The sequence below is a fragment of the Amblyomma americanum genome, chromosome 3, assembly GCF_052857255.1.
Source record: "Amblyomma americanum isolate KBUSLIRL-KWMA chromosome 3, ASM5285725v1, whole genome shotgun sequence".
NCBI classification, from domain to species: domain Eukaryota; kingdom Metazoa; phylum Arthropoda; class Arachnida; order Ixodida; family Ixodidae; genus Amblyomma; species Amblyomma americanum.
In genome coordinates, this window is record NC_135499.1 from 968,038 (window position 1) to 994,438 (window position 26,401).

The 26,401-nt window shown below is 49.0% G+C and overlaps 1 protein-coding gene across 1 annotated transcript in view; it reads right to left on the bottom strand.

Moving 5' to 3' along the window:
* The window catches only part of LOC144124408 (alkaline phosphatase-like), a 231,017-nt gene that overhangs the window by 112,847 nt on the left and 91,769 nt on the right, over window positions 1-26,401 (bottom strand). Inside the window, exon 3 of the mRNA XM_077657035.1 lies at window positions 18,266-18,499. Within this exon, the coding sequence (XP_077513161.1) occupies window positions 18,266-18,499 (234 nt within the window). The remainder of the gene's footprint in view (window positions 1-18,265; window positions 18,500-26,401) is intronic.

The window sequence follows — 26,401 nt, forward strand, 5'->3', positions numbered from 1 at the left end:
GTCGCTGGAAGACGACACAAGGCAGGGGCGCCCTTGAACCTCACGGAATGAAAACAACATGGCTCGGATCAGGGAAATCGTACAGCAACAGCGTACCATTCAGTCCGCATGCTATCAGATGCTCCTGACATTAGTAAGACAGCATGACACCAAATTTTGCGTGAGAACTTCGGGAAACGAAAGCTGAATTAATGCCGGACTTGTGCCGCACTCCCTCACACAGGACCAGAAGGACACGCGGGCACCAGTGAGCGCTGATTTGCACTCCGAGGCAGAGAAGAATGCTGCATTCGTCGACAGCATCATTGCTGAAGATGAAACATGGTGTTTTCAATGCGACCCTCAAACAAAGAGGCAGAGCCCCGAACGGCGGTCCACGAGCTCTCCGGCGTCGGGAGAGGTGCGGTGACAGAACACCACAACAAAGGCGATGCTGACAGTTTGTTTAGATGCCAGAGGTGTCATACACCACAAGTTCGTCCCACAAGGGCAGACTGTGAATCAATAGTTTTATATCCGCGTGTTCCAACACATGCGTGCTGCACTGCGACGCCATCCCCCCGACTTATGGTCATCTGGACAATGGAGCCTTCTCCACGAAAACGCAAGGCCGCACACTGCTCTCAGCATGACAAAATTTCTCGCCAAGCACAGCATTGCTGTACTTCCACATCCGCCATACTCGCCTGACCTTTCCACATGCGATTTTTTCCCCGTTTCCTCGTGTGAAGAGAGCCCTAAAATGTCGCTGGATGGGGAGCGTGGAGGCCATTTAAGACGCCACGAAAAAGGAGCGGACAGCCCTGCCAAAAGAAGTGTTTTCCAACTGTTTCCAAGACCTCAAGAAGCGATGGAAGCTTTGTATAGACTGTAAGGGAGACTATTTCGAAGGGGTGCTATACAAATGATTTCGATGTTAAACGCATTTTTTTTAATGGACTCAGTCTCGGCACTTTACGAACAAAGGTTGTACGTCTGTTAAAGCAACAGAAAAATATTGGTCAAGAAATCTGAAATCTGATAGCATGCCGGCAACGGTCATATCACGATCTTGCGAACTCGATCACCTGCCTTAGGGTATCTACAATTCCCGTTTCCTTGTCTTATTTCTAAACTTTTCACGGTACTAATGGCTCTGTCTCTAACACTCCCTTATCAACTTCCAGGTCAGCTTAAAAGACTTATTGGCACAGATTCTGTGAAATCTATCAAGTGCCTTCATCTTAACGCCAAATCAGTTGAAAATAAGGAGTTTCAGCTAACTGCTTTGCTTCAAAGTTTGAATGTAACATTTGATGTTATCATGGTGCGTTAAACTTGATGTAGAAATGACGTGTTTTGCGAAAGTCATACCATAAAACCCGTTTTTTAAATCACCGCACTGGTCGTGGAGGTGGTGTTTGCATGCTCTTCCGCGACGAATATCATCCCGATTTGCTTCCGCAGTTTACACAGGCCAATAATGACTATGAAGCTTTGACTGCTAGCATATGAAAGGTGCTTTATGTTATCGCCCTCCGCTTGGTTGCATAAACAATTTTCTGGATTTTGTTGGAACGATATTTTCCTATGCGAATGAGAACAGCTCGAGATTAGCGTTTGGTGGTGATGAAAATAAATATGCTCAGTACTGACTCTTCCAAGAAAAGTTTCGACTTCCTCATGAAAGCCAAAGCATCTTTCAATGCAATTGAACTTCCCACACGCATTACGACTCCTTCCTCATCCTTACTAGATGTGTTTATAACAAACATGGACAACGCCATTGCCAAATCAGGAGTCAGCATAATGACTGAAATCTAAGGTTCGACGAAATCTCGTCTGGTCGGGTGAATCGGCCGTGAGAAAAACTGGATGTCACGCCAATATCTGGAGTCTCTGTTTATCCAGACAACAGATCAGACGCTCAACCGTAACATCGGCAATCTACCGCCCTCGTACGCTAGATGCCTGCGACGATTAGCACAACGTACTTAAGCTTTGTGTGCGAAATTTTTCCATCAGTGAACAAGACTTCCGTGTGGAAGTCGAAACGTCCTTCCATCTTGACAACACCTTTTGGTCGGCGCTTCATTATTTTCGCCAATGTATTCACCCGACCAGACGAGATTTCGTCGAACCTTAGATTTCATCATGCTACGACGGTCGTATGGCCAGAATTTCATCACCGTCCGACTTTCTGCGTTCAAGGCTCATCTAGAATTCAACCTCATATGCAAAGCCAGGAACCTAACCCCGCGGTCCCTCCGCTTGCTACGACCGGTCGATACGCCCTTCGGTCATAGCGTGGTGTCAAGAGCAGAACGACAGTTGCTTCAAGCCAGAATCCTGGAGTGCAAGGACTCAATAAGGCACCTTCAGAACCAAGCCTTTTTTGCCCGTCGCCGCCTTGAACACCAGTGTCCGAACGAGTTCGTCAGCATCCAGTTGCACGCGAACTTCGTAGCTAGTCTACAGTCTGGTCAGCGTGGGCGCACACACAAAGAGAAGCTAATCAGACTGCTACCTGGCCGTAAAGGGAGTCCGGCCAACAGACCTACCCCCACCGTCCACAATCTGTCTTCGTATAGGCCGACTCGAACAGAGCTCGCCGTTCTGGAGCTTGGTTTGAACTTCAATACGAGAGCGGCTCCGGACGCAAGAAAAATCATCTGTGCCGTGGAACAGGCTGTGGGACGTGTGGAAAACAATCGCCGAGAAGAAGCTCGTACCCTTGCGATCAGCATACTCGCCAAGCTGCCACATCGGCACCCCACCCCACTCCTTGCTCAGGAGCGTGATGCAGTCAGGAGCCTGCGGAACAATACGGATATCGTAATCCTACCTGCTGACAAGGGCAACGCCACCGTCATCCTAAACCACAGCGACTACGTTGAGAAAATGACGAAGCTTCTGGAGGATGATGGCACGTACATGCGACTCAAGCGGGACCCTACACTCAAGGTAGAGCGAGAGTTGCAAAGGCTTTTGACAGACGTCTTCCAGTTTGTGCCACCACAGCACAGGTCGTTATACTTCACGCTCCTCTGCCACAATGGATCTGCCCCTGCTTTATATGGCCTCCCGAAGATCCACAAGCCAGGCGTTCCAATGCGACCAATAGTGGATTTTACCCGCTCTCCCTTGTACCGGCTTTCAGGCTACTTGCACAAAGTTTTTTCGCCACTCGTTGGCAAGAGACCGACTTTCGTACGCAACTCCTTTGATTTTACTGAAAAAATACGCGAAATCACGATTGACAGCGACGAGATAATGGTGTCATTTGACGTCAGATCACTGTTTACCAGCGTCCCCGTGGATCTGGCGGTGGAGGTATGCCGTTCAGCGCTTCGAGACGACGACGGACTGAGTGCTAGGACACCCATCGATCAATCGGACCTGTTGAAGCTTCTGCAGTTTTGCTTGAAGAACACGTACTTCATCTTTCGGGGCACTGTCTACAAGCAGGTTCATGGCACTGCCATGGGAGCATCTATCTCGGTCACAACCGCAAACCTCACAATGGAAGCACTGGAAAGCCGCGCTTTGGCTTCGTTCGAGCCGCGCCCGAAGGTCTTCCTGCGGTACATTGATGACTGCTTTTGCATAATCAAAAAGAATGCCTTGGCTGCTTTCACGAACCATTTGAACAGCATGGGAGATTCCATCCAGTTTACCGTCGAGGAGGAGATTTCTGGCCGTCTTCCTTTTCTGGACGTCATGGTGGAGCGACGTGATGACCGCCTATCATTCAAGGTGTACAGAAAGGACACGCACACAGGCCAATACCTTCACTTTAATTCAGTCCATCCTACGTGCCATAAGCGCTCCGTCGTTTCTACCCTCGTCCGTCGTGCGGAAAGAATATGCTCGAAACCCGAAGAAAAAGCCTCTGACATACGCCAAGTGCGACGCGAGCTCAACAATTGTGGCTACCCACAGCACTTCGTGAACGCTGTAATACAGCAGACAACGAGACCAGCTCAGCCCGTTCGCCTACCTTGCCGTGCCCGAGCTGCAATACCCTATGTGCCAGGCGTGAGCGAGTCATTGGCCCGCATTTTTCGCACCTACGATGTGCATATAGCTCACGTGCCTGCGTGCAAGCTTCGTCACGAGTTGGTGTGCGTAAAGGACAAGCTAAAAAAGGAAAAGTTTCCCGGAGTAATTTATAAAATCCCCTGCTCAGACTGCGATCACTCCTACATAGGTGAAAGCGGAAACTTTGAAAGACGGCTGAATGAGCACAAGAATGATGTCAAGAAAAAGAAGGCTTGTTCCAACGCACTATCTGAACACGTTGAAAACACGAAGCATGATATCGCTTGGGAAGAAGCGGCAATTATCGGCCGTGAGAAAAACTGGATGTCACGCCAATATCTGGAGTCTCTGTTTATCCAGACAACAGATCAGACGCTCAACCGTAACATCGGCAATCTACCGCCCTCGTACGCTAGATGCCTGCGACGATTAGCACAACGTACTTAAGCTTTGTGTGCGAAATTTTTCCATCAGTGAACAAGACTTCCGTGTGGAAGTCGAAACGTCCTTCCATCTTGACAACACCTTTTGGTCGGCGCTTCATTATTTTCGCCAGCATAATGACTGTACCGGTATTGCTCCCATTAGCGAGACTATATTTCTCGATCCTGTTGAGGAAAGCGAGGTGATAGCTGTGCTTAGTGAACTCAACAATCCTTCTGCACAAGATATCGATGGACTACAGATAAATCCTATGAAATATGTTCTTGACCTTACTGTACCTTGCCTCACGCATAACTTCAATATATGCATCTCTGAAGCGGTCTTTCCCGAAACATGCAAACAGCACATGTATCGGTAACTTTTAAAAAAGGCGATCGAAACAACTTGGGAATTATAAGCCCATATCTGTATTGCCAATATTTTTCAAGCCACTTGAAAAAATTATACATCGGCGCTTAGCAGCATTTCACAAAAAAAAAACATCGCTTAATAACTACTTCCCAGTACGGATTTCGCAAGTATCATTCTACAGAACTACAGCTACTAGATCTAAAATAATATATACTACCGCATCTTGATCAGAATAAAATAATAATTGGTATATTTATTGACTTCACAAAAGCATTCGACTTCCTAAACCGTGAACTGTTATTGCGCAAATTAGAACGCTACGGTTTTCGCTGTCAAGAAACATCTTTAATAAAATATTACCTCAGCAATCGTAAACAAGCAGTCAGCATTAATGGCTTTCTATCAGAAATAAAACCAGTTCACTGTGGTGTTCCACAGGGTAGTACTCTAGGTCCCTTTCTTTTTAACGCTTACATTAACGGCATAGTTCTAACAATTCCTTGAGCAAAATTCGTAATGTATGCGGATGATACCACCATATTATTTTCTGGTGACAACATAGATCACACTATTGAAATGAAAAATCGTGGTTTAGAAATTCTAAATGAATGGTCAAAGAAGGACGGTTTAAAAGTGAACCTTGCAAAGAAAAAGTTGTCATGTTTAGAGCGAAGGACAAGCTAGTAAGCCTACCCAAGAAAATACACTTTAACACCGTCCGGCTAATCACTAGGTGTCTTCTTTAATCAACATATGTTTTGGGATGATCATGCCAATTACATTGTAACAAAGATTTCTCAAATACTTGGTCTCATTTACCGAAACCGTCAAATACTTCCTGTAACAGCACTGCTTAGTGCATCACTCACTTTTTCACTCACACTTGAATTACTGTGTTCAGTCTGGGCCTCAACATCAGAATACAAAAATTGCAAAGACTACATCTCTTAAAAAAAAAATTTCATCAGGATCATCGCAAATGTACCCAGAACATATCGTACAAAGGAACTCTTTCTCAAATACAAAATTCTGCTGAAAACCAAAATATATGATTTCCGTATACGTCGTGCCATTAAGCGTGAAATTACTAACACAACATATTTTTTCCGCGAGCTGTCTAATATACAAAAACACAAGTAAGTGTGCAACACAAGATGGATTGGTGAATGGTATAATTAAATGTATAGAACTATATAGAAAATATATAGAAAATGAACTGCCGAGATTGCCTAATGACCTTGTGACCTATGGTTTACGTGCTTTTCTATGATTTTTATAAGCACTAGTAGAATAGGAAGATTATAGCTGTATAACGTTTTACCTAAAAATAGTGTCACGAACTAGATGCCGACAAAGTGGGCAGTGACGCTGCACAGAGCGCTCGCGCTAGGCCCACCGACATTAAACCATTCCATCGCCATCTGTCATGTAGTCCTGTCTCCATCCTGGTCCTGGAGCTTCGGCGTTCTGCGTGTGCCCTGGTCGTCGGCCGCACCACCCGGCTGTGCCCCAGCCCGACAGACCAGAACCGACCACGCCGTTCACCCCCGCCCCCCGCCCAGACTCGAATACACGAAAACTTGACGACGCCGCCGGAACTCGAACCTATTTATTTATTTTACCCTCAAGGCCTGGGTCATTACAGAGGGGAGTGGTTTAATGAGATACGATACCGAAAAGATAACACGAAGCAGACAAATTAATGATCGACATATACAATGGTGGCTATAATGCGGTTCTAAAATGAGTAATGTCTACAATGCTGGCAATCGGTCCGGGAAGGTGGTTCCAGTCCTTGGATGTTCGAGGAATGAAGGAGTTGCTGCATGTTTTCGTCCTGAGTGGAGCAATTCCAACCTTGTGTGAGTGGTCCAGACGAGATGAGATGTACGAAGGCGAAGGGATGAGTGCGCTACGAATTTTGGGACTAATATGAAAAATTTTATGGAATAAGAAAATTCGAGAAAATTTCCGACGAGAAGCTAATGAAGGAAGGTTTAACATGTGTTTCATTGATGATATGCTAGCAGTACGATGGTAGTTATGCAGAATGAAATGAACGGAGTTATTCTGGACAAGCTCCAGGGCATAGGTTAGGTTAGCACAGCTAAGGTCCCAAATGGATGCAGCGTATTCTAGTTTGCTACGGATTAGTGTCTTGTACAGAAGAACTTTAAGTGATCTGGGGGCCTATGATGCGACCCATCCTATGATGCGACCCATCCTAGAAGCCGCCAACATATTCGAACACGTACACAGTTACGGTACAGATTGGTACGGTACACAGTCGCGAAGCGAAGAGGACGTTGTCCTGTTGCTGGGCAGTTGACGACAATCAGGACGCTGTAGCTAGTGCTCGAGTGAATTTGTTTTTTTTTGTGTGTCTTCTGTGTGCGGCCTATCGTTCTTGCTGCTGAACTAACCGCGTAATAGTTGGTGGAGGTTGCGCTGGCACTACACCACGCCCTGGACCCCCGCAGCGGTCGTCAAATTGGATCCATCACTATGCCGGCCAACACACTTCCAGCTGCAGCGTCAACCCAAGCACCGACCGTTGTCGTGGCAGAGCCTAGAGACCCGGGCCCCTTTTGTGGCACCGATGACGTCGATGTTGAAGACTGGTTAGCCTTGTATGAGCGTGTGAGTAAGCACTACCGCTGGGACGCGACCCTCATGGTTGCTAACGTGATCTTCTACTAGGCGGGCACGGCGCGCGTCTGGTGCAAGACGCATGAGGAAGCTTAAAAAATCAGATTGGCCGCCTTTTGGCTGCTGGATTCCCCTCGGTGGTGTTGACTGCCGTCGCTGAAACCCTCCTCCAAAAAACAAAAATCTGCAGCAGTCCAAAAAATCCCGAAGAAAGGGGCCCTGCGGTAAAACCTGAAATTATGCCTTATGCGCACAAAGTGTCAAATAATCTGAAGAAAGTGGCGAACAGAGACAAGGTACCGCTAGTGTTTTCAGCCCGAAACAAGTTGAAAAAACTTACAACCCGGATTTGTGGCACTCAGAGCCCTGGGTGCAGTATAAACAATCAGCGTACCTTCATCCGCTGTATGGAAGGAGTGGTGTACGAGATATCCCTAACCTGTGGAATGCTCTATATAGGGCAAACGGGGAGGTGCATCAACAAACGCCTTGGAGAAAATCGCAAAATGGCAGAAAATAATGAAGATAAATATGGCAATTTGGTCAGCAGTGTTAACACGTGCAACGTGTGAACCTCGACTGGAAAGGGCAAGGATTCTAGGCAAGAGCAAGTTTAAACAGGCGAGGCTTTTATAGAGAAGCCTTTCACATAAAGAAAAAGGCAGCCTTGTGTGTGAGTGATACTTCTGTCAATTTGTATGCGGCGGAGTACGATTTTCTGTGCAAAACTGATAATGCAAGGTGATAAGTTACGGCTGTGGTAAGGCACGTGGAGTGAAAAAAGTGGGCGCATCCTGAGGCTATAAATCTATTTGGTTGTGCTTGTGCAATAACAGTTGGAAGTTGGCGCCTATCCGCTGTCTCCTTGTCTTTTTGGTCTGTGTGAATTTATTTGCGCCAAGTTGGATTTTTTTCCCAAGTAAAAAAAATGCTAAACTAGTTAGCCCCAGAAACATGCCTTACTAAGACCTTACCTCTGGGGGCACCTGTAATCAGAAGCCCCGCGACTCATTTGTCAAGCCAATTGGACGCAAGCTCGGCGCTAAAAAAGACCTTGCTTCTCGAGCTCAGTCGTCCACCGAGTCTTACCTCGCCTGCATCTAAGACGTCCTCGTTCTTTGCTGTAAAGTAGACAGCGCCATGTCAGCGACCGACAAGGTGGGCCACATACTCAAGGGGATCGCTGATGACGCTTTTAACCTGCTCCTCGGCAAAGACTGCGCAACGGTGGACTCCGTCCTCCAGGTATGCCGGCAGTTTGAGCAAGCTCCCCGTTTCGACCACCTTCCAAACACGGCGGCGACATCCTCCTGCGATGACCTGCCAACACTGCAACATGCATCCCACCCTGCCAATTTAACCAGAATTGTACGGAGAGAATTGGAGGCTACGACTCCCGTCGCCTTCGCCCTTCACCCGCCTGACGCTGCGATTGCTCTGATCCAGGCCGTTGTTCGTCAGGATTTCGCGAACGTGGGTGTCAATTCTGACCTTCCATCTGCGTCGCCCTGTACACCAACCACTGCTCCAGTGGTTGCTGCTGCTTCACCGACTCCGGCCATTCCGCCGCGTTACCGCAACCGGAATCCTGCGGATTGGAGCACCTCAGACTACCGGCCTATCTGCTTCACCTGTTCGCGTGGCGGCCACATTTCCAGCCACTGCCGCAGCCGTTGGTTTCCGCCACCTCAACCTAGCTGTAATTACGATCGTCGTATGGACTACGAACCTAGCTCTATGATAGTCGTGCCGACAACGGACCTCGCTCATCGTCGTGCCGACTACGGACCTCATTCCGGTTACGATCGTGGTGCCGACTACAGGACCGCGCCAGATGTCTTCCAGTGCTGAGTTCTCACACGGCTTCGACCCTCCGACCCCGCGCAGGCACAGCCGCTCGCCTTCAACTCAGGTCCGCCGCTACCGTCCGCCGCAGCCTCAACGCCCGTCCACTCCGCCCTTACCTGGCTCTCATTCGGAAAAGTAACCAATGCAGCTCCCGGAGGTGACGCTGCATTGACGACCCTGCCCGAAAATCCTCTCCTGACTCGCGCTCCTTGCCGCAACCTTCTCGATATCTGCGTGGACAGTGCACCAGTTACCGCTCTGATTGACACTGGCGCTCAAATTTCTGCTTGGTCTTAGTGGCCAGCTTCAGCCAGCTTCAACATTCCGACTGACCCATTTTTTCGTGTTGGTCTCGATCTACTCGGGTCTTTTCCCACATCAACTTCCGGGAGAAGTGGAAGCTCACGACGGCCTACCATCCCCAAACAAACAGCTTTACTGAGCGCCAAAACCACACCCTGACGGACATGCTCTCTATATATGTCTCCGACCACAATCGTGACTGGTACGTCAGTTTACTTTACGTGAGGTTCGGCTACGATTCCCCACGCCATAACACCACCGGATACTCCCCCTCCTACCTGCTCTTTGGCCGCGACCCGTTGCTACCCTTTGACAGCTGATTGCCTTCTGACCATTCTACTAGCAGTTCTAGAAAAAACCTGTGGGAAACTCGCTGATCCAACAGATGAGGAAAAGCGTATTATTTCGGCCATGCACGATGCAACACGCAATATCTCAGCGCCAAATTCCACAGCACCAGTGGATGTCATCTACGCGCAGCTTCGGGCGATTCGTCGGCGCGCAGAAAGAAAATACCGGAGGACAAAGGATGTCTCGGATCTCCGGGCCTCTCGACGTGCCCAGAAGCAAATACAGCGCTATTTGGAGAACCTAGGCAAACAACGGTGGCGGTCATTTTGCAGCAGATTGGATCCCCGCAAACCACTCTCCACAATCTGGCACGTTGTTCGAGCACTGCCGACATTTCCCCAGCAGAAACACCCTTTCCGTGCATTGGCACTTCATGATAGACGGCAAGAACTAGAGGTGGCGGAGGATTTCTGCTCGAGAATTGCCGGAAGCGCTTCTTTACCTCGGCAGCATCGATGTGCTCCCCCCACGATGGACGATCGACTGGACATCCCCTTCACAATTCAAGAACTGAAAGCAGCTCTTTCTGCTTGCACGCATCCTTCATCCCCAGGACCTGATGGAATAACATACAATGCGCTTCGTCATCTAGGCCCACAGGTAATGGAAGCCCTCTTAACATTGTTCAACCACTCTTGGGCCTCTGCCACTGTACCACAGCAGTGGAAAAGAAGCCGCATTGTGGCCTTGCTCAAACCAGGGAAATCGCCACTCACATTAACATCCTACAGACCAGTAGCTCTGGCAAGTTGTATTGGCAAGACAATGGAGCGTATGGTGCTAACCCGTCTAGAATGGTTCCTTGAAAAACATGGGCTATACCCTTCCACAATGACGGGTTTCCGCAAAGGCCGGTCTGCCATCGACAGTGTAATTGATCTCGTGTCAACGGTAGAACATGAAAAACGCCGTCACAGGTTGACTGCTGCTCTTTTCCTCGACATAAGGGGCGCATTCGATAATGTTCAGCATGATGCAGTACTAAATGCACTCGAAGAATGTGGTATAGGCGGACGTCTACACAATTGGATTGCAAGCTATTTGACAAACCGGACAGTCTACATGGAGACTCTTGAAGGTGACACAGCAGATCATCATGTTGCTTGTGGTGTTCCTCAGGGAGGAGTGCTCAGTCCAACGTTGTTCAATCTCGTGCTCATTGGCCTTTTCAAACAACTACCGAAGACTGTTTCAATATCCGCCTACGCAGACGATATTTGCATCTGGACATCAAGTGTCACGCGTCCCCAAGTGCAAGCAAGATTGCAGCGTTCGGTGTCCATTACGTCTGTGTACTTGCGCCGTCAGGGGCTTGAACTTTCGCCAACTAAAAGCGTAACATTGGCTTTCACACGCAAGATAATAGCGTGGTATCCGGTCACAATCGTACGGGCAAATTGTTCCATACGTAACACATCACAAATTCTTAGGTGTTACGATAGACCGTGACCTGTCCTGGACGAAGCACATTTCTGTGCTCAAGAAAAAGCTCGACAGCTTTGCAAGCATTGTGCGGTGTATGGCAGGAAAATGTTGGGGTCCCTCTGAGCGATCTTTACTACACGTGTACCAGGCGCTGGTAGTCGGCCTTCTCAGATACAGTGCACCCGTTCTCTCGGGGGTCAGACTATCAGGCCTGCGTGTGCTTGAAAGCGCGCAGGCTCGTGCTTTAAGAGTATGCTTGGGTTTGCCATGTAAAACTTCTACATGGGGCACATTTTATGAGGCCCGCGCCTGCCCAGCACGAATTTATTTTCAACAGGAGCCACTTCGTGTGCATTTGCGGCATCTGACCAGGCATCGTCATCACCCCCTGACTAACATTAGTGCGGTGCGTCCAGATGCAGCCTTTTCCAGAGCCCTTTGGATGCAGCGCAATGCGCTGCCTTCGAACTACGTGCCACACCAGATTGCGGAGGTGCCACTTTGGGCAGTACCAAAACCATCTATACGGACAACAATCCCAGGGATAACAAAGAAAACGCACATTCCAACAGTCGGACTGAAACAGCTGGCGCTGTCATACATTACATCTATGTATACTAACACCCAGCATGGTTTCGTGGACGGATCCGTTACGACCACTTCTTCAGCTGCAGCGGTGATAGTGCCAGGAAATGCCCCATGTCACCGTTTCAGGCTCATGCACAAAACGTCCTCTACGGCAACCGAATTGGCAGCCATACGAGAAGCCGTCCTTTATATTGGTCACCAGCCAGCGCAGCAATGGACTATATTCTGCGACTTCGAGATCGGCATTACAGGTCGTACAATCTTATCTAAAACCAAGAGCATGCGAGCAGCTGGTTCAACAGATTGTGCTTTTGTTAGCCGAGGCTTTCCACCGCGGCCATATCATAAAGTTTCAATGGATACCGAGCCATTGCGGCATAGCGGGAACGAGCGTGCTGACGCCGAGGCTCGGATGGCACATAGTGATGGTGCTTTCATTGAGATAGCCTTTTCAAGATCAGACATTGGAGCCTTGTTGGCGCATTTAATGCAGGCGGCAATGCAGTCGCGCTGGCATGATCCGAGTCATCAACAGGACCGCGTGTGTAAGCTTGACGCTGGCTCACGATTACATTTCCCATCTGTGGTGGTGCGACGTCATGGGACTTTACTCCACCGGCTACGGCTTGCGTTGCCTACACCAAACACTATCTTCACAAGATCGGCATCGAAAGTAACCCACGTTGCGCACAGTGCAACACACCAGAGACTATTGGACACCTTCTTTGCGCGTGCCCGAAGTATACTTCTGAAAGAACAACATTGGAGGCGACCGTGAAAAACCTGGACTCTCGCCCTCTCTCTGAGGAAACTCTTCTGGGCGCAAGGACGAGACGTTCTGATTGGTGGCGTGTGACAAAAGCCCTGCTCAACTTTTTGTGTGAAACAGGCCTGGATACTCGTTTGTGACCGCCTGTGCACAACCTACATGGTTAATGACATGTGTCGGTGTTGTGTTGCAGACACCAGTTTTGAGTTTTATGTGTGTCCAGTGACCGCGATGCGAGCGCCAGCCAGTGTTGTGTGTGTGTGTGTGTGTGCGTGTGCATAGACATCACCCGTGAAACTCATTGTATTATGCCATCATCAGCCTTCATTCACACTTTCCTTTTCCTCCTCTTCCCTTTCCCCTGTGTGGAGTAGCAGGCCAGGGCCCTGTTACCACCGGCCGACCTCTCCGCCTTTCTTTCATTAAAATTCTTTCTTCTTCTTCTTCTCTACTAGCAGTTATGCTTGTGACGCCACTGCCCGTGCTGACGCCGCCCGCCAAATCGCTAGGGATCGTCTCCACGCTCCCCAGACCACCCAAAAACGTCGTTACGACCTTCATCATCGTGACGTCCACTACCCTCCCGGCTCCCTGGTCCTCCTCTGGCTCCCTGCACGCCGTGTGGGACTGTGTGAGAAGCTCCTGCCTCGTTTCGTCGGTCCTTACCGCGTCTTGGGGCAACTGAGCGATGTGACCCATGAACTCACTTCGCTGCACCCCCACTCTTCTTCCGTGGCCTCCTCCACGCAGCTTGTGCACGTCGCCCGTCTTAAACACTACCAACCCCACCCACCCCCTTAGGCCGCCCAGGGACTGCGCCTACTTCCGCGGGGCGCAGGTGGGGGTAGTGTTACAGTACTAAGGCGCGAAGCGAAAAGGACGTTGTTCTGTCGCTGTGCAGTCGACGACGACAAAGACGCTGCAGCAAGTGCTTGAGTGACCTGGCTTTCTGGTGTGTCTTCTGTGTGCGGCCTATCGTTCCTGCTGCTGAACTAACCCTGTAATAATATGGCATAAGCTTTTGACGAATCAAGTTTGTTCAAAACTTGGGGATGAGGATCTGAAAATGTTAACGTCATTGATAGTTTCGCTCGTACTTCTTATCTTCACTACGACCCTTCATTGGAATCAATGCAAAAAGTGGGAAATGATCTATAATGGATGATTAAAATGTACCTGAGGAAGTTATGTCTAGGATGAAATTTACGAAGCGAAGGCCTATTTGATGTATCTGAAAGTATACTTATACGAGTGGGTAGGTTGATGATGATCTCGTGGCTATAGCCGAGAATGGCTTCCAAAGTTTCGTTTTGGGCTAATAGTCTGCAGAATGATCAATATTCCAGTCACCAAACAAAATGGCTTGCCAGTTGTTATGAGCACACAGTTGCACATACAATTCAACAAACCATAGGAATTCATTAACGTCATCTTGTAGGTACAGTAGCATAATCTTACGGACGTAATCTTACGGCTGCTCTAACGCCCGGAAGTTGGAAAGATATTAGACATCTTGAAAAAAAAAAAGGGTCGAAACCTACACACTTAAGATAATCTTCGGAAACAATCGTGATTGTTTTTGCACCCGGTTCCTTTCTTACAAAGATATTTCAATCACTAGTCCATACAAGAGTACTGTTGCTCGTCAGCCCTCGTTTCCGCTAGCGTGAAAAGTTGGCGATTGAAAGCCACCAAATTATTGCGCACAGCGCTCGTGCTGTGTGTTCGGTATTCGTCCGTCGTCTTGTTTTCGCGCTCCTTTCCTCATAAAGTATATGCCCTTGTTTTCAGCGCTCCATGCTTGGCAAGCCGAGCTGCATTCAGTGACCTTCCGCAAATCATGTCAGCACCATAGGCGCTATGTTTGAGCGCGATGAAAGACGGTGAATGATTTGAACTCAGCCAGAACAGGCAGATCAAGGTTTTTTGCAAGGTCGTTAGCTGCTTCCCCTAGATTTTCATTTTTCTTAAGCGGCAAGCCGTGGATTTCGATGTTGTGGCGCCGGCTGTATTGTTGCAGACCATTAAGTTCGCCGCTCAACATCTGCACTTGTTCGTTGTCCTGGCTCCCTTCAATGCTCTGAATGCGCATACAGATGCTAGCGATCTCGCTGTCACGCAGAGTAGATATTTCCAAAAGTTGTCATATACTTCAGGCTAATCCTGAACAGAAGTCTAAATATTGGAAACAGTTTCCTTTAGTGCAGATATATCGCCAATTTGAAATCTAAGGTCTGATGAAATCTCGTCTGTTCGGGTAGTAACTCATTTGAACAGAAAAAAGAAGACGCCAACCAAACATTTGTGTCAAAACAAGACGTTTCGGCTTCCATACAGAAGTCTTGTTCACCCGTCAATTTGTGCCGTTAACAATGTCAACTTTTTGTGAATGTCGACAGGCTATTTGTTAAACTCTACAGGCAGAGTCAGGGTTTCATCTTTGGAAGCTTTAGATGCAGACGAGCGACACGACGGACACTTAAGAGCTTTTTTAGCATCTTCACTTTTCTTCTTGAACACACGTGTTTACTTACTGTTGAACATTTACCGAGAAGGTAGCATTGACGGCATTCAGAACGTGTCAAATTTAGTGTCTTCTGGAAAATCTTAATAACATGCCCGCCAATTTGTAAGTAGAGAAAAGGCCATTTCAGCGAGAAACAGTTACGGGGTGCAATGCTTGGCCGGCAGGCAGACAACCGCAGCAGCGCCAGCAGTGACAGCATGCGGCAGCAGTAACAGTCCTCCGCCTAGCCCTCTGCTGTTTACGTGCGCCGCCGCAACGCAGCGACGCTGTGTCCTGACACTAAACTGAGTTACTGAATAGAAACCTGGAGTTGTGCTCTTGCTGTCCCTGAGCCGCCCGCACCTTTGAACCAAGGAAAAGGAGCAGCGCAAAAGCATGCAACCGCACAAGAAAGGACGAGACACGCGCAGCGCGTGTCTAGCGCGTGTCTCGTCCTTTCTTCTCGTGCGGTTGCATGCTTTTGCGCTGCTCCTTTTCCTTGGTTCCAAATGCACCAACTAGCCCAAAAAAAGTTTTACTGAAGCTCGCACCTTTATTGGCTAAACGTGATCACATTGTTGAAGAGCATCCACGCATCCTGTCCCGTATCTCTACAATATACCCTGTCCTGTGCCTACTGTGGCCATTTCATCCTCGCAAGCTTCATCTCACCCACCCACTTAAATTTCTCCGGCCCAGCTACGCTTGCCCTCCCTTGGTATCGAATGATTTACTCTTAACGACCATCGGCTGTCTTTCCTTCGCAGCACACGTTCAGCCCAAACCAATTGTTTCGTCTTGATTTCGACTATAGGATGCCATTAACACGAGTTTGTTCCCTCACTCACTCTGCCCGCTTCCGGTCTCTTAACGTTACACCTATCATTTTATTTATTTATTTATTTATTTATTTATTTATTTATTTATTTATTTATTTACAGATACTGCAGGCCCTTCTCGGGCCCATGCAGGAGTGGTTACAAGGAGGGAATATAAAACAAAGGGAATACGTAAAGTACAAGGGTACAAAAATAACATTTCATCGCTATAGTGGCACAGGGTACTAATGACGTCAAAGCCAGGAGAAGAAACTAGCGGGTTGAAAAGGAAACACATGTAATTGCAAAGAAAATACAAATGGAAATTGGGCGACATAGGTTCATCACGGTGGTACTGACAGTGATTCAACTCTGTTAACATGCTCTATGAATGATTCGATTGAGTTGCAGTTTACAGCAGCCGGTGGTAGTTTATTCCAGCAAAAAATAGCCGATGGGAATAAAGAATATTTATGAGCATTAATGTGGCTTATGGGTTGATGAAGTGCTTTTTCATGGTTATTTCTTGAAGAGTGACGGAATGGTTCCTGGAGGTATGTTTCTCTTGAGATGTTCAAATGACCGTAATAAAGTAAGTACAGAAATTTAAGCCTTGATGTTATTCTGCGCTGTGCTAAGGTGTGAAGATCTGCTTTGTGAAGTAGGTTAGATACGCTAGAATGTCTAGAAAAATTTGAGTATATGAAGCGTACTGCTATACTCCATATCTCCCTGCCTTGTCTTCAATTAAAGTTGAACCATTTTCGTTAGCCTACGTTATTGCCCGCAGGTGAGTACCGGTCAGATACAGCTGTTATGTACTACTCTTTTGAGGGACATTAGTAAGCTTGGATTAATGATCTGAGAGAACCTGACACATGCGCTCCACCTCATTGTTATCTTTCTAGTTATTTCCCTCTCATGATCCGGATCAGCTGTAACTACCTGCCCTAAGCAGACATATTCCGTTACCACTTCGGGCACATCGCTACCAATCGCAAACTGCTGTTCCTTTCGAAGCTGTTGAACATTACTTTGGGTTTCTGCATGTTAATCTTTAGAACCACCGTTCTCGTCTGCCTATGTCATTGATCATGCTTTTCAGTTCATCTCCTGAGTGACTTAGCAAGGCAATGCAATAAGCAAATCGCACATTGCTCAGGTATTCCCTATTAGCTGTTATCCTCGACTGTTCCCAGTCCGGTCTTCTGAATGCCTTCTCTAAAGAACCAACTTGTCGTTTATTTCCGCAAGATCCCCACAGACATAATACTTAGTGAAGAGTGGCTGAAACTGATATCAGGAAATGAATGGCAACCGTATATTCGACATGGAATAACTCAGATGTCTGCAGCCTTCATTTGCTTGTTGTAACTTTGCCGAAGACACCAAGAGAAGCATGTCGAATCCAGGTACTATGCCCTTCCCCAGTACCCTTCTCACCTGAAGCCAGTGCCGGCCGAAGCGCGAAGTGGCAGACAGATAGAAAAAGAAAAAAAAGAAAACTGGAATATCCATCTGCAAAGTCAGCGTCGAAAGGCGCGTCTAAAAACGCCACTGCTGTTCACACAACGCTGCAAAATGTTTCCTACTAAAGGTGATCTGTTGATTGTGTCTACGTCTGGCAGCCACGCAGTTATGCGCGTGTCGTGCCAACAAGACTTCCGCTGGCAGACCTTTCAACTAGCGAATAGACGGTCACATTCCTGCCGGGAATCATGCCCCAAGCGGTCGTTTGGCGTCAAAAGTGGTTCCAGAAAGAAAAGGACATGAAGGCGTAAAATGAAGGGCGGTAGACCACAGGGAGCTTGAAAGGATGAAAGAGCAGTTCCGAGTTAGCAGGCTACTTCACGTGGTCAAAGACTGAGAACTTCCGGAGAGAAAAATCATTTTGGATGCTGTGATAAGGCCAATAATCCTATTCAGTCAAAAACGACCATCAAGCAATTACGATTTTGCGCCACGTCGCAGTAATACCTTACGAACACGACAGAACCGAGAAGCTGGTCTCCTTTTCATGCAAAAATAAAGAACTGCCGCGGAAGATGGATTCAGGGACCTTGCCAAGAGTGCCGAGCTGGAATGCAGTCTCACTGAGCATGACTTGCGCATCCGACAGAACCCGAATCAGAAATCCGGAAAACAAATGCGACCAACGAGACCAGCAGTCGCAAAAAATAAACATCGCCGTACCTTGAAGCTGGCGCCGGGCTGCCGGTGGACGAGCTGCCAGGCGATGTCCTCAGCCGCGCAGCCGTCGGGCACCTGGCCCTCCCAGTCGCGGTGACCCGAGTGCGCGTAGCTGCCCGCCGGCGTGGCGTGCGTCACTTTGGAGGTGGTCACGATGCCCGTCCACATGCCAGCGTCTTGCGCCCACTGCATGATGCTCGTCAGGTACGCGCTCGAGTCGTTGTGGCACTGGCCGCTCTGCGGGAGATTGCAGCATCCAACTGTACAAGCACTGTAGCATGAACACTGCTAAAGACTGCATCAACACTGCCGTGGGCCTCTGAAATCAATGCGTCACTAGCTGAGCAGGCGTCGGCGCCCAGCTCCAGGAGACTTAATAGCAGCTTCTAACGGCGGTGGGACCTGTAACACATTAATGTCCGCAGAAAATGGTCTGGTTTGTGTTACCCGCGAAATCTTTATACTGTAACGGGATTTATAGAAAAAAAAGACAGCCCAATGATCCATAGTCAAAATGGCCGTCCAAGCTCCGATCACCACCACAACGATGAGCCGTACGCTGGCGGTGTGGCTGCCGCCGCTGCCCACCTTCCTGTTTACAGTATGAATATATATTTCTGAGCGACCAGTGTTCCCCCTTGTGGCGCGTTTCTGTTACTCTCACGCATTCTCCCTGACTAACATTAAGGTATTTTTTTGGCCTGAACGAAAAGCTTTATTTATTAGATTCTCATTTACCCAAGCGTGACTTGTCGTTTGCTGCCAAATTCCGTCATGTACGGTGGCAGCCGCGTCGTCACGCGGCTCTAAGAAGCGGCTTTTTAGCGGCCTCCTTTTCTTCTATCGAAGGTAAAATAAAGTGTTGTAAGAAGACTCGGGACTTCTGGGCGAAGACCAGAAGGCAGCGGCGAGGTAGCGATCAGTCAGCGCGACGTCGAGCTAGTTCAAAAAGACGGTTTAGAAGTCAGGTCTGGCGCATTGGACACAACCGTCTTTCTACTCTACGGTAGTTGCTTGCACTGGGACCAAGCTGTCCTGCTATATTACAGTATTATTATTATTATTTGGCTAACGGGGTTTAATGTCTCAAAGTGATATAGGCTGCGAAGGACGGCGTTATCTGTTCCATCAGCAGCTGGGGTTGTTTATAGAGGACTAACGAAATGTGCAATATGCAGTGACGTGATAATGATAATGACAAAAACAACTTTTCCACCGAAATCTAAATTGCCGTTATTTCTTCGATAAACCGGAAGGTGAATCTAGGACAGACAGGTTGCAGTGCAATCTATTCTGCAGGATGCGCCTCAGCGAAGAATACTCATGAGCACTCGGCACCTTTCCTAGAAGTGATCACTATATAAGTGAACATATACATAGAGCAGTCGATGACTAAAAACTGCGGACGGAGGAGTACATTCAAAAGAACACGTTTTAGCTGGCTAAAAGTTGCCCGAGGGAGCCAGATAACTTTTTAACGAACGTAACCGGAAACAAGCTTCGCACACAAATTGTGTCCGCTTGTTCTTCGTTCTCACTGAAGGGTTTAGCTGGCCCTGTCCAGACGGACAGCGCACGTCAGTTAAATTTATGCGTACACAACCAAGCTGCTAGGCGTACCGAGCAAGATACTGGATAAAAGCGAATGCAGCTCCGACGGCTGAAGTAACAGTCGGCTCAAGGAAGCGTCTGTAGCAGGGACGGCGCCACTCGTTGGCAAATATGCCGCCAAGAATGAATGAAACCGTGTTTTTTCCACATCAGAATGCACCGAGGTGTAGAATAAGGGGGGGGGGGGGGGGGAGGGGGTATATTATAAATGAGAGGGGTAAATCTTTCTGCGTTTTATTAACGGACTTTCCGGAGACAGCTAGATGAGGGAAGCGCGCGTCTTGTGGCCTTTGCGGAGCCAACCTCCGGGCGCTGGAGGAACACGGGTGGCCGCCAGAGCTCAACGGCACGATCTGGAGGGGTGGGATGCTGTCAGGCCCGCAGAGAAGGCCAGGGTCCCCGCTTAATGGTGGCGAGGGCACGAAGACAGCACTCCCAGAACAGCTGGTTGAGATCAGAAAGGCAATTGCACATGGAGCAGGAGCCAGGTACAGGTGGTGTGATGCTATCGATATGAAAACGGTGCAACAGGAAAGGGGTAGAGAGAATGCGTTTGAAGTCCCCAAAGCAAGACCGGTTCTATTCGTGTGAACACCTTCGTGGGAAGCGCAGGTACAGAGAGTGTTACCCACTGCCGTGAGGCAGGCCGCATGATCTTGTTTGGCCAGATGCTTGTCTGCAATCAGATCCACTATCTCAGGTGTGGTGGCGAAAGAAAGAAAACAGTATTTGACGCTCTGGCTAGCACGGTAGAGAGATGAGCGCGAGCTAGTCTATGAGCCTTCTCGTTTGCGGGGGATACCGCAGTGCGCTGGATCGCAAGGATGGCAACATGGTGACCGCGCTGGCGGAGCAAGCATGTCTTATGGCTAATCTTGTGCAATACCCGGTGTGCATAAAGAACGTCGGCGCATAGGCGCCCTGAGAGTCTTTTTACACCGGTAGTGAATGACGTCAGTTTCAGACGAAGTTCCAAATAGTCTATGATAGCCATTAGTTTTGTTCATGGGCCTTAACGTTATATGGTGGAGTCGGCCCTGATTTTCATTTGTCTGCTCGTACCACGCAGTGACATAGCAAGAGTGAATGCAGTTAAGAAGAGCGAACTCATAGCCTGGCAAGTCTCTTGGTAGGGGCGTCGCATTCGCTGATGTGCAACCTTATAAGTGGAAGTGGCCTCCCCTCAGTGAGCAAGGCGTCTTTCTGGGCTGAATGCGTGGACATGGTGCGCGAAGAGCAGAAGCGTGTGGTGCCAAGTCTCGTCTCCTGCGTGTGGATGACGAGCTCTGGCAGGCGCTGAGCTTGCTACAGCTCTTGAGCGCTTCGAGGCGCGTGTACCGCGGATACATTCTGTGATGACGTGTTTGGTCTCGTTAAGTAAGCGGTCTGTCTGTGTCAGCCATTGTTCACGGCTCTTCTTTTTGATGCGCTATCACTCGGAAATATTGCCACGGCCGTGGACGTGGACCACATGCTCCGCTCGTGCATATACAACGCGAAGAGAACAATTTTGCTTTGGTGGTGCTGGGCCCCGCTAGCCTAGGTTGTTCGGTTGCGCAGTATTGTGTGATTTCCCTCTGTGAATATATTCACTAGTTGCGTTAGACATCTTGACGCTACAATATGAACCAGTAAGCCCAAGTTTATACGTTATGAAACGGTCAAGCGCGAGAAACTGTGCGCAGTTGACGGGATGATACGGCCGGCCGTACCATGCACGGGCGACGAGACAAGCTTGAACTAATTGCCGCAAGTAACGTTCGTTTGGCCTACGGGCGCGGTTATAGATTCTAAGTGTGCATAATTAGTTTGCAAAGTTGAAAACGTGCTTTTCTTACTGTTTGGTAAAGAGAGATCGGCCACCAGAATGACGACCAAGTCGGTTTTATAGGGGAAGTGTGCAAACCAGTCTCCGTGGCATAGTTGTGAATAATTTCAAGAGCTTTTTCTAAGACATCCTCCTTGTAGCCAATGAATCCCTGATGCGCCCACACAGTTGCATCTCCGGCATGCACCGCGTCCTTTATCCCTGGTACGTACGCAAGGCGCCTCGGCAAGTGGTGCATAGGTATATTGACAATATAGGTGAGATGGCCGTGTCTTGGGGAACGCTTACTTGGTAGGATTAAATAGCACTGGCGTCGTGACCAACTTTGTCTGAGTAGATTCGCCCTTCAAGAAAACCCGCTATGAAGTTGAAAATTTTCCCTTCAAGTCCATGGGCGAGAGCTTTAGTCACACTAGTGCTCTGTGGCATGACATCAAAGGCCTCTGACAACAGCTCTTGGGTGCACCCAATCAGAATCGAGGCCGTCCTCTCTCAGGCGAGGCAGCACATCTTGTGTGGATAGCCAGGGGCGGAATCCGTACTATCTGGGGGGTCAAAATGTCGCGAACTTTAAGGTACCGCGTCAAGCGTGTGCTGACTATGCTTGCCTTCACTTTACAGAGAGAAGAGGTCACAGAAATAGGACAGAGGTTTGTGACGGCTAGCCAGGCTCAGGAATGGGTGTCTGGCTACCGGGAACTTCCGTGTTGTAAGTGAACATCACATAGTGAACATAACCACCTTCCATATGGATCTTGTACTTCACCCTACGCTTGGGATCACCTGATAGCCGAATCAGTGGACACACGTGCCCTCACGCCACCCGCCTATAAATGCCCCACTCGGGACCAGCGTCTCCATTGGGCACGGTGGCGTTGCAAGGATGTGAACGCTTAATCTGTACCGCTTAATTAACTGCGCAATAAAGAGGAACGGATTAAGCGTCCACATCCTTGCAAGGTCGCCGTGCCCAATGTACACCACTTGCTTGCCTGTTTGCAAATGCACTGTACTCTGCCCATTCCTGCTTCGGCCGCTAAAAGGCGGCTGGCAGTATTGTAAAACAAATAAATAAAATGTAGAGGATAAACCCTCAGTATCCCAGACACGTTTAAACTCGTCTAGGAGGGCTTGCTTGTGCTTGGGGGTAAATTGTTTAGGCGAGACACGCACACCTGAGCGAGTTCCTTAGCGCTGATACCTTCCCGGAGGACCATGCACGCCTCCCCGTCAGAGGTCTAGCGATGGCCGATCAGTGAGTGAAGGATGGCCCAACCTTAGACGTAAGGGTCTGCCCTTTGAGGTCCGACCTTTGGGCTGTATGACGAGACCGTAGCAGATAAGTCTTCAAAGGACCGTTGTATTTTACGCAACCATGTTTTGTGGTGCGCTGGGCGAGACCGCCTGCTGAGGCTCGGAGTGGTCAGAAGAAACCGGTAGGCTCTTGGTGGCGCTCCTCGTGGCTGCGCAGTTGTGATACCCGCTGAACAATATTTTCGGCTCGAGGCTGCTGCCCCGATATTTCACGAAATTAGTCCCAGTGTGTGATGTGGGTAAACTTTGCAGTGGCGCCCGGTTTCATTTTTATACTGATCTGGCCTGTGCGAAGGTATACATGAGTATCGGAAAGGGGTCGCATCCCATGAAATTCTTCGGCACCTCCAGTCAGAGCAGCTGTGGAAGGCTACTCTGAGATCTGATGACGTGTACGGTTGGTGGCAAGGTATATGGCAACACACGCCTGCCTCACCGGCTGCATCTGTTGTATCATTATGCGATGCTCTGAGAGCTCAAGGCCCCACACACGAGTATAATGTCTTGCGGGCAAAGCCTCTTAAGATGAGGTCAACGGATGCCTTGTGTTTTTGGGAGCCATGTGCACGGAAAAGACGCGGATTGTACGCTGTGAAGGGACTTGCACCCGGCAACCGACAGCACTGAAGGTCATGCCGTACCAGGGTTGCGTGTTTAGCTACACATATATTTCTCCCTGCCACACGTACACTGCTGTTTTCGTCGGTGCAGCGAGGTCTTCTGACAGGGCGTAGCTGTCGTGGCCTATTATTCGCAGCAATGGGTCGCTAACCGCTAGAAGGCCGATGTTTAATAGACTCGTGCCGTCTTGCGTGCAGAAGGACTGGGCGACCATGTTGGCCCTCTTGCTGCGAAGTAAGCGAGAAATCGACTGCGAGACAGTTGCCCATGGCGATGGCCCAGAAGAGTTAGACACGAAGAGGCGTGTTGCATCGGAGGCAGTGATGTTTGCTGCTGCCCAAGGGATAGGCAGCGTGTGCGCTGCTGCGGTTGTTGGAGGGCGTGTGCCTAGATGGAACATGCCCAAAAGCATGAGGCGCTCCATGATGGTGTGGGCGCTTGTTTCTAGGGCATGGTTCTCCCGAGTTAAGACCACGTGTACGGGTGCCTTTTCGAGTGTTTACTGAAGTGCACAGTGCAAGAAGCCATTTCCGAAGGTCTTATGAAGTACCATGTGTTTGGCGGTTTTCATCTTTTTAATGCATTTTCATTCCACAGATACCCTTATTTCATGCTACTTTGGCCACTATGCACTGCATGCCATCTTTAGCGTTTATTTCTTAGGTTAATGGTTCGCCTTTATCGCTTTGAGATACCTTTCGTCAAACGTACATGCTTTCTCTTATCCTTTTTATGGTCGTTTACTGAAGCTGATCGGTGGCGATATGCCTATATAAACACTGATAATGGTGTCCAAGTGTCTGACCTGAGCTCTTTGCACCGCCGCCCCAAGAAAGCTTTAAAGCACGCTGCTACGTCCTCCTTTCGCGTCGGCGATGTGCACTGCGCATGTCAGCATTGCCGGACGCCGCATTCCAGTTCTGTTGACCATCCTGACCAGCTGCCCTCAGGACGCGATCCCTGCAAGCCTTGACTTTTTAACCATTTTAACCACCCATTCAGCTCTTATTGACTGTTCCACCGACTGGATCTGCCCCTGTGCTATGGCGACGCCACCTGCTCACCGATTCCAGCCGCTGCTTTTTTTCCCCCAAGTGGTCGCCGAACTTGTCCGCTCCTGCTCCGTCCATCATCAATTCACCACGGCCTACCACCCAATCATGAGCGGCCAGACCGAACGTCTGAAAAGTTTATAGCAGCACATACGGGACGGAGTCACAGCCGGCGCCGCCCGTAATCTCCTGTTCGCGCACGAGAACCGTGAGTCGGTCGGTCGCTGTCTTCCGCTCGTTGCTGAGCACTCTGGAAGTTAATGCTCAATACAGTTCATTTTGTAGATTTGCGTGTACATGTGTTTTCCTGTGTTTACGTAATTATTTCTCGTAAACACGAAGCCCTCTACCTCTACATGAGGACATAGCGTCCATGTACGTCTCCGTCCATTAGCGTGACTGGAATATCAGCCTCCCGTTTGGGACATTCGCAGACACACGTCACGATACAGCAGGTTTCCCTCCTTCTTTATTTTCTGTTTGGCCGCGATCATTCGCTGCCCTACGACAGTGTACTGTCCGTCACCGCTTTCACGAGCACTTACGGTCGGGACGCCATCGCCTGTGCAGACGCCGCCCGTCTTCTAGCTCGCCAGCGGTCTTCGGCGTCCCAATTCTCTGAGAAACTCCATCATGACTGTCGCGACGTCACCCACTCTCCTGGCTCCCTTGTGCTGCTGTAGACCTGTCCCGACGTATCAGCCTGTGTGAAACACTTTTGCTACGTTATACAGGCCCTTATCGCGCCATATGTCCCGTGACCTCAGTGACGTACGACATCACTCCGCTGCATCCACAGTTGCCGCCCGCTACACCCTGCAACGGCATCGTATATGTGTCATGCCTCAAGCCTTACTACTCGCACTCTCGATTACCTGTGTAGTGAGCACCGGGACTGTGCTTTTGCAGCGGGAAGTTAGTGCTACGGACGGGATGACGACGAAGTGGCTAGAACGACGAAAACGTTGTGGTGTGCGCTTGTGTTCTGTTCGGCTGTCCCAGGCCATCGACCCCCTGCCTGACAGATTACCTCTGCTCCATATAGCTATTACATAACATTGTATGTCTTCCAATACATGAACCAGTTAGTAGCTTGTCGTCCTGTACAGCTTTCTCGTGTACGTTTTATGGTGCGTCTTCTTAAGACCCCCCAAAAAAAACAACGCTGATAAGTTCATGGACTCTTTGTAGGATCAACAACTCTGATTGTTTCATACTTAGGGAGTGCACGTATCCGCTGTATACGTCACGCGAGAGTTGAGATGCGGATGAGATGGACTATACACAGCAGTAACTCCCCTCTCTGCAATATGTGATGCATCCGTGTACAATTTCCACCCGCCAGGCAGGTACGCGGCTGATGCCGACGGGAAAACAGTGGGGGATTGTGTGTGAGCTGGCATTATGACCACGGAGGAAGAGTCTTTAAACGATGACGTTGGAGAGACTGTTTTCGAGCTCTGTTTGCCACCCGTTGGTCGATGAGTTCACTAAGTGTATTAAGTTCGGCGAACTCCTGTAGCACAGGTATGGGTGTTAAACCAGGCAGATATGTAATGGCGCGTATAGCCTCAAGATTGATAGCTTCAAGGCATTGGAACTTCAAGCTATTTATAATGCCATTGCTTCCCTTCCGCTCGTTACAACATTCAATACAGTTCATATTTGCACCTACTCCCGCGCCGCGCTTGAACAGCTTAAGTCTGTACGACG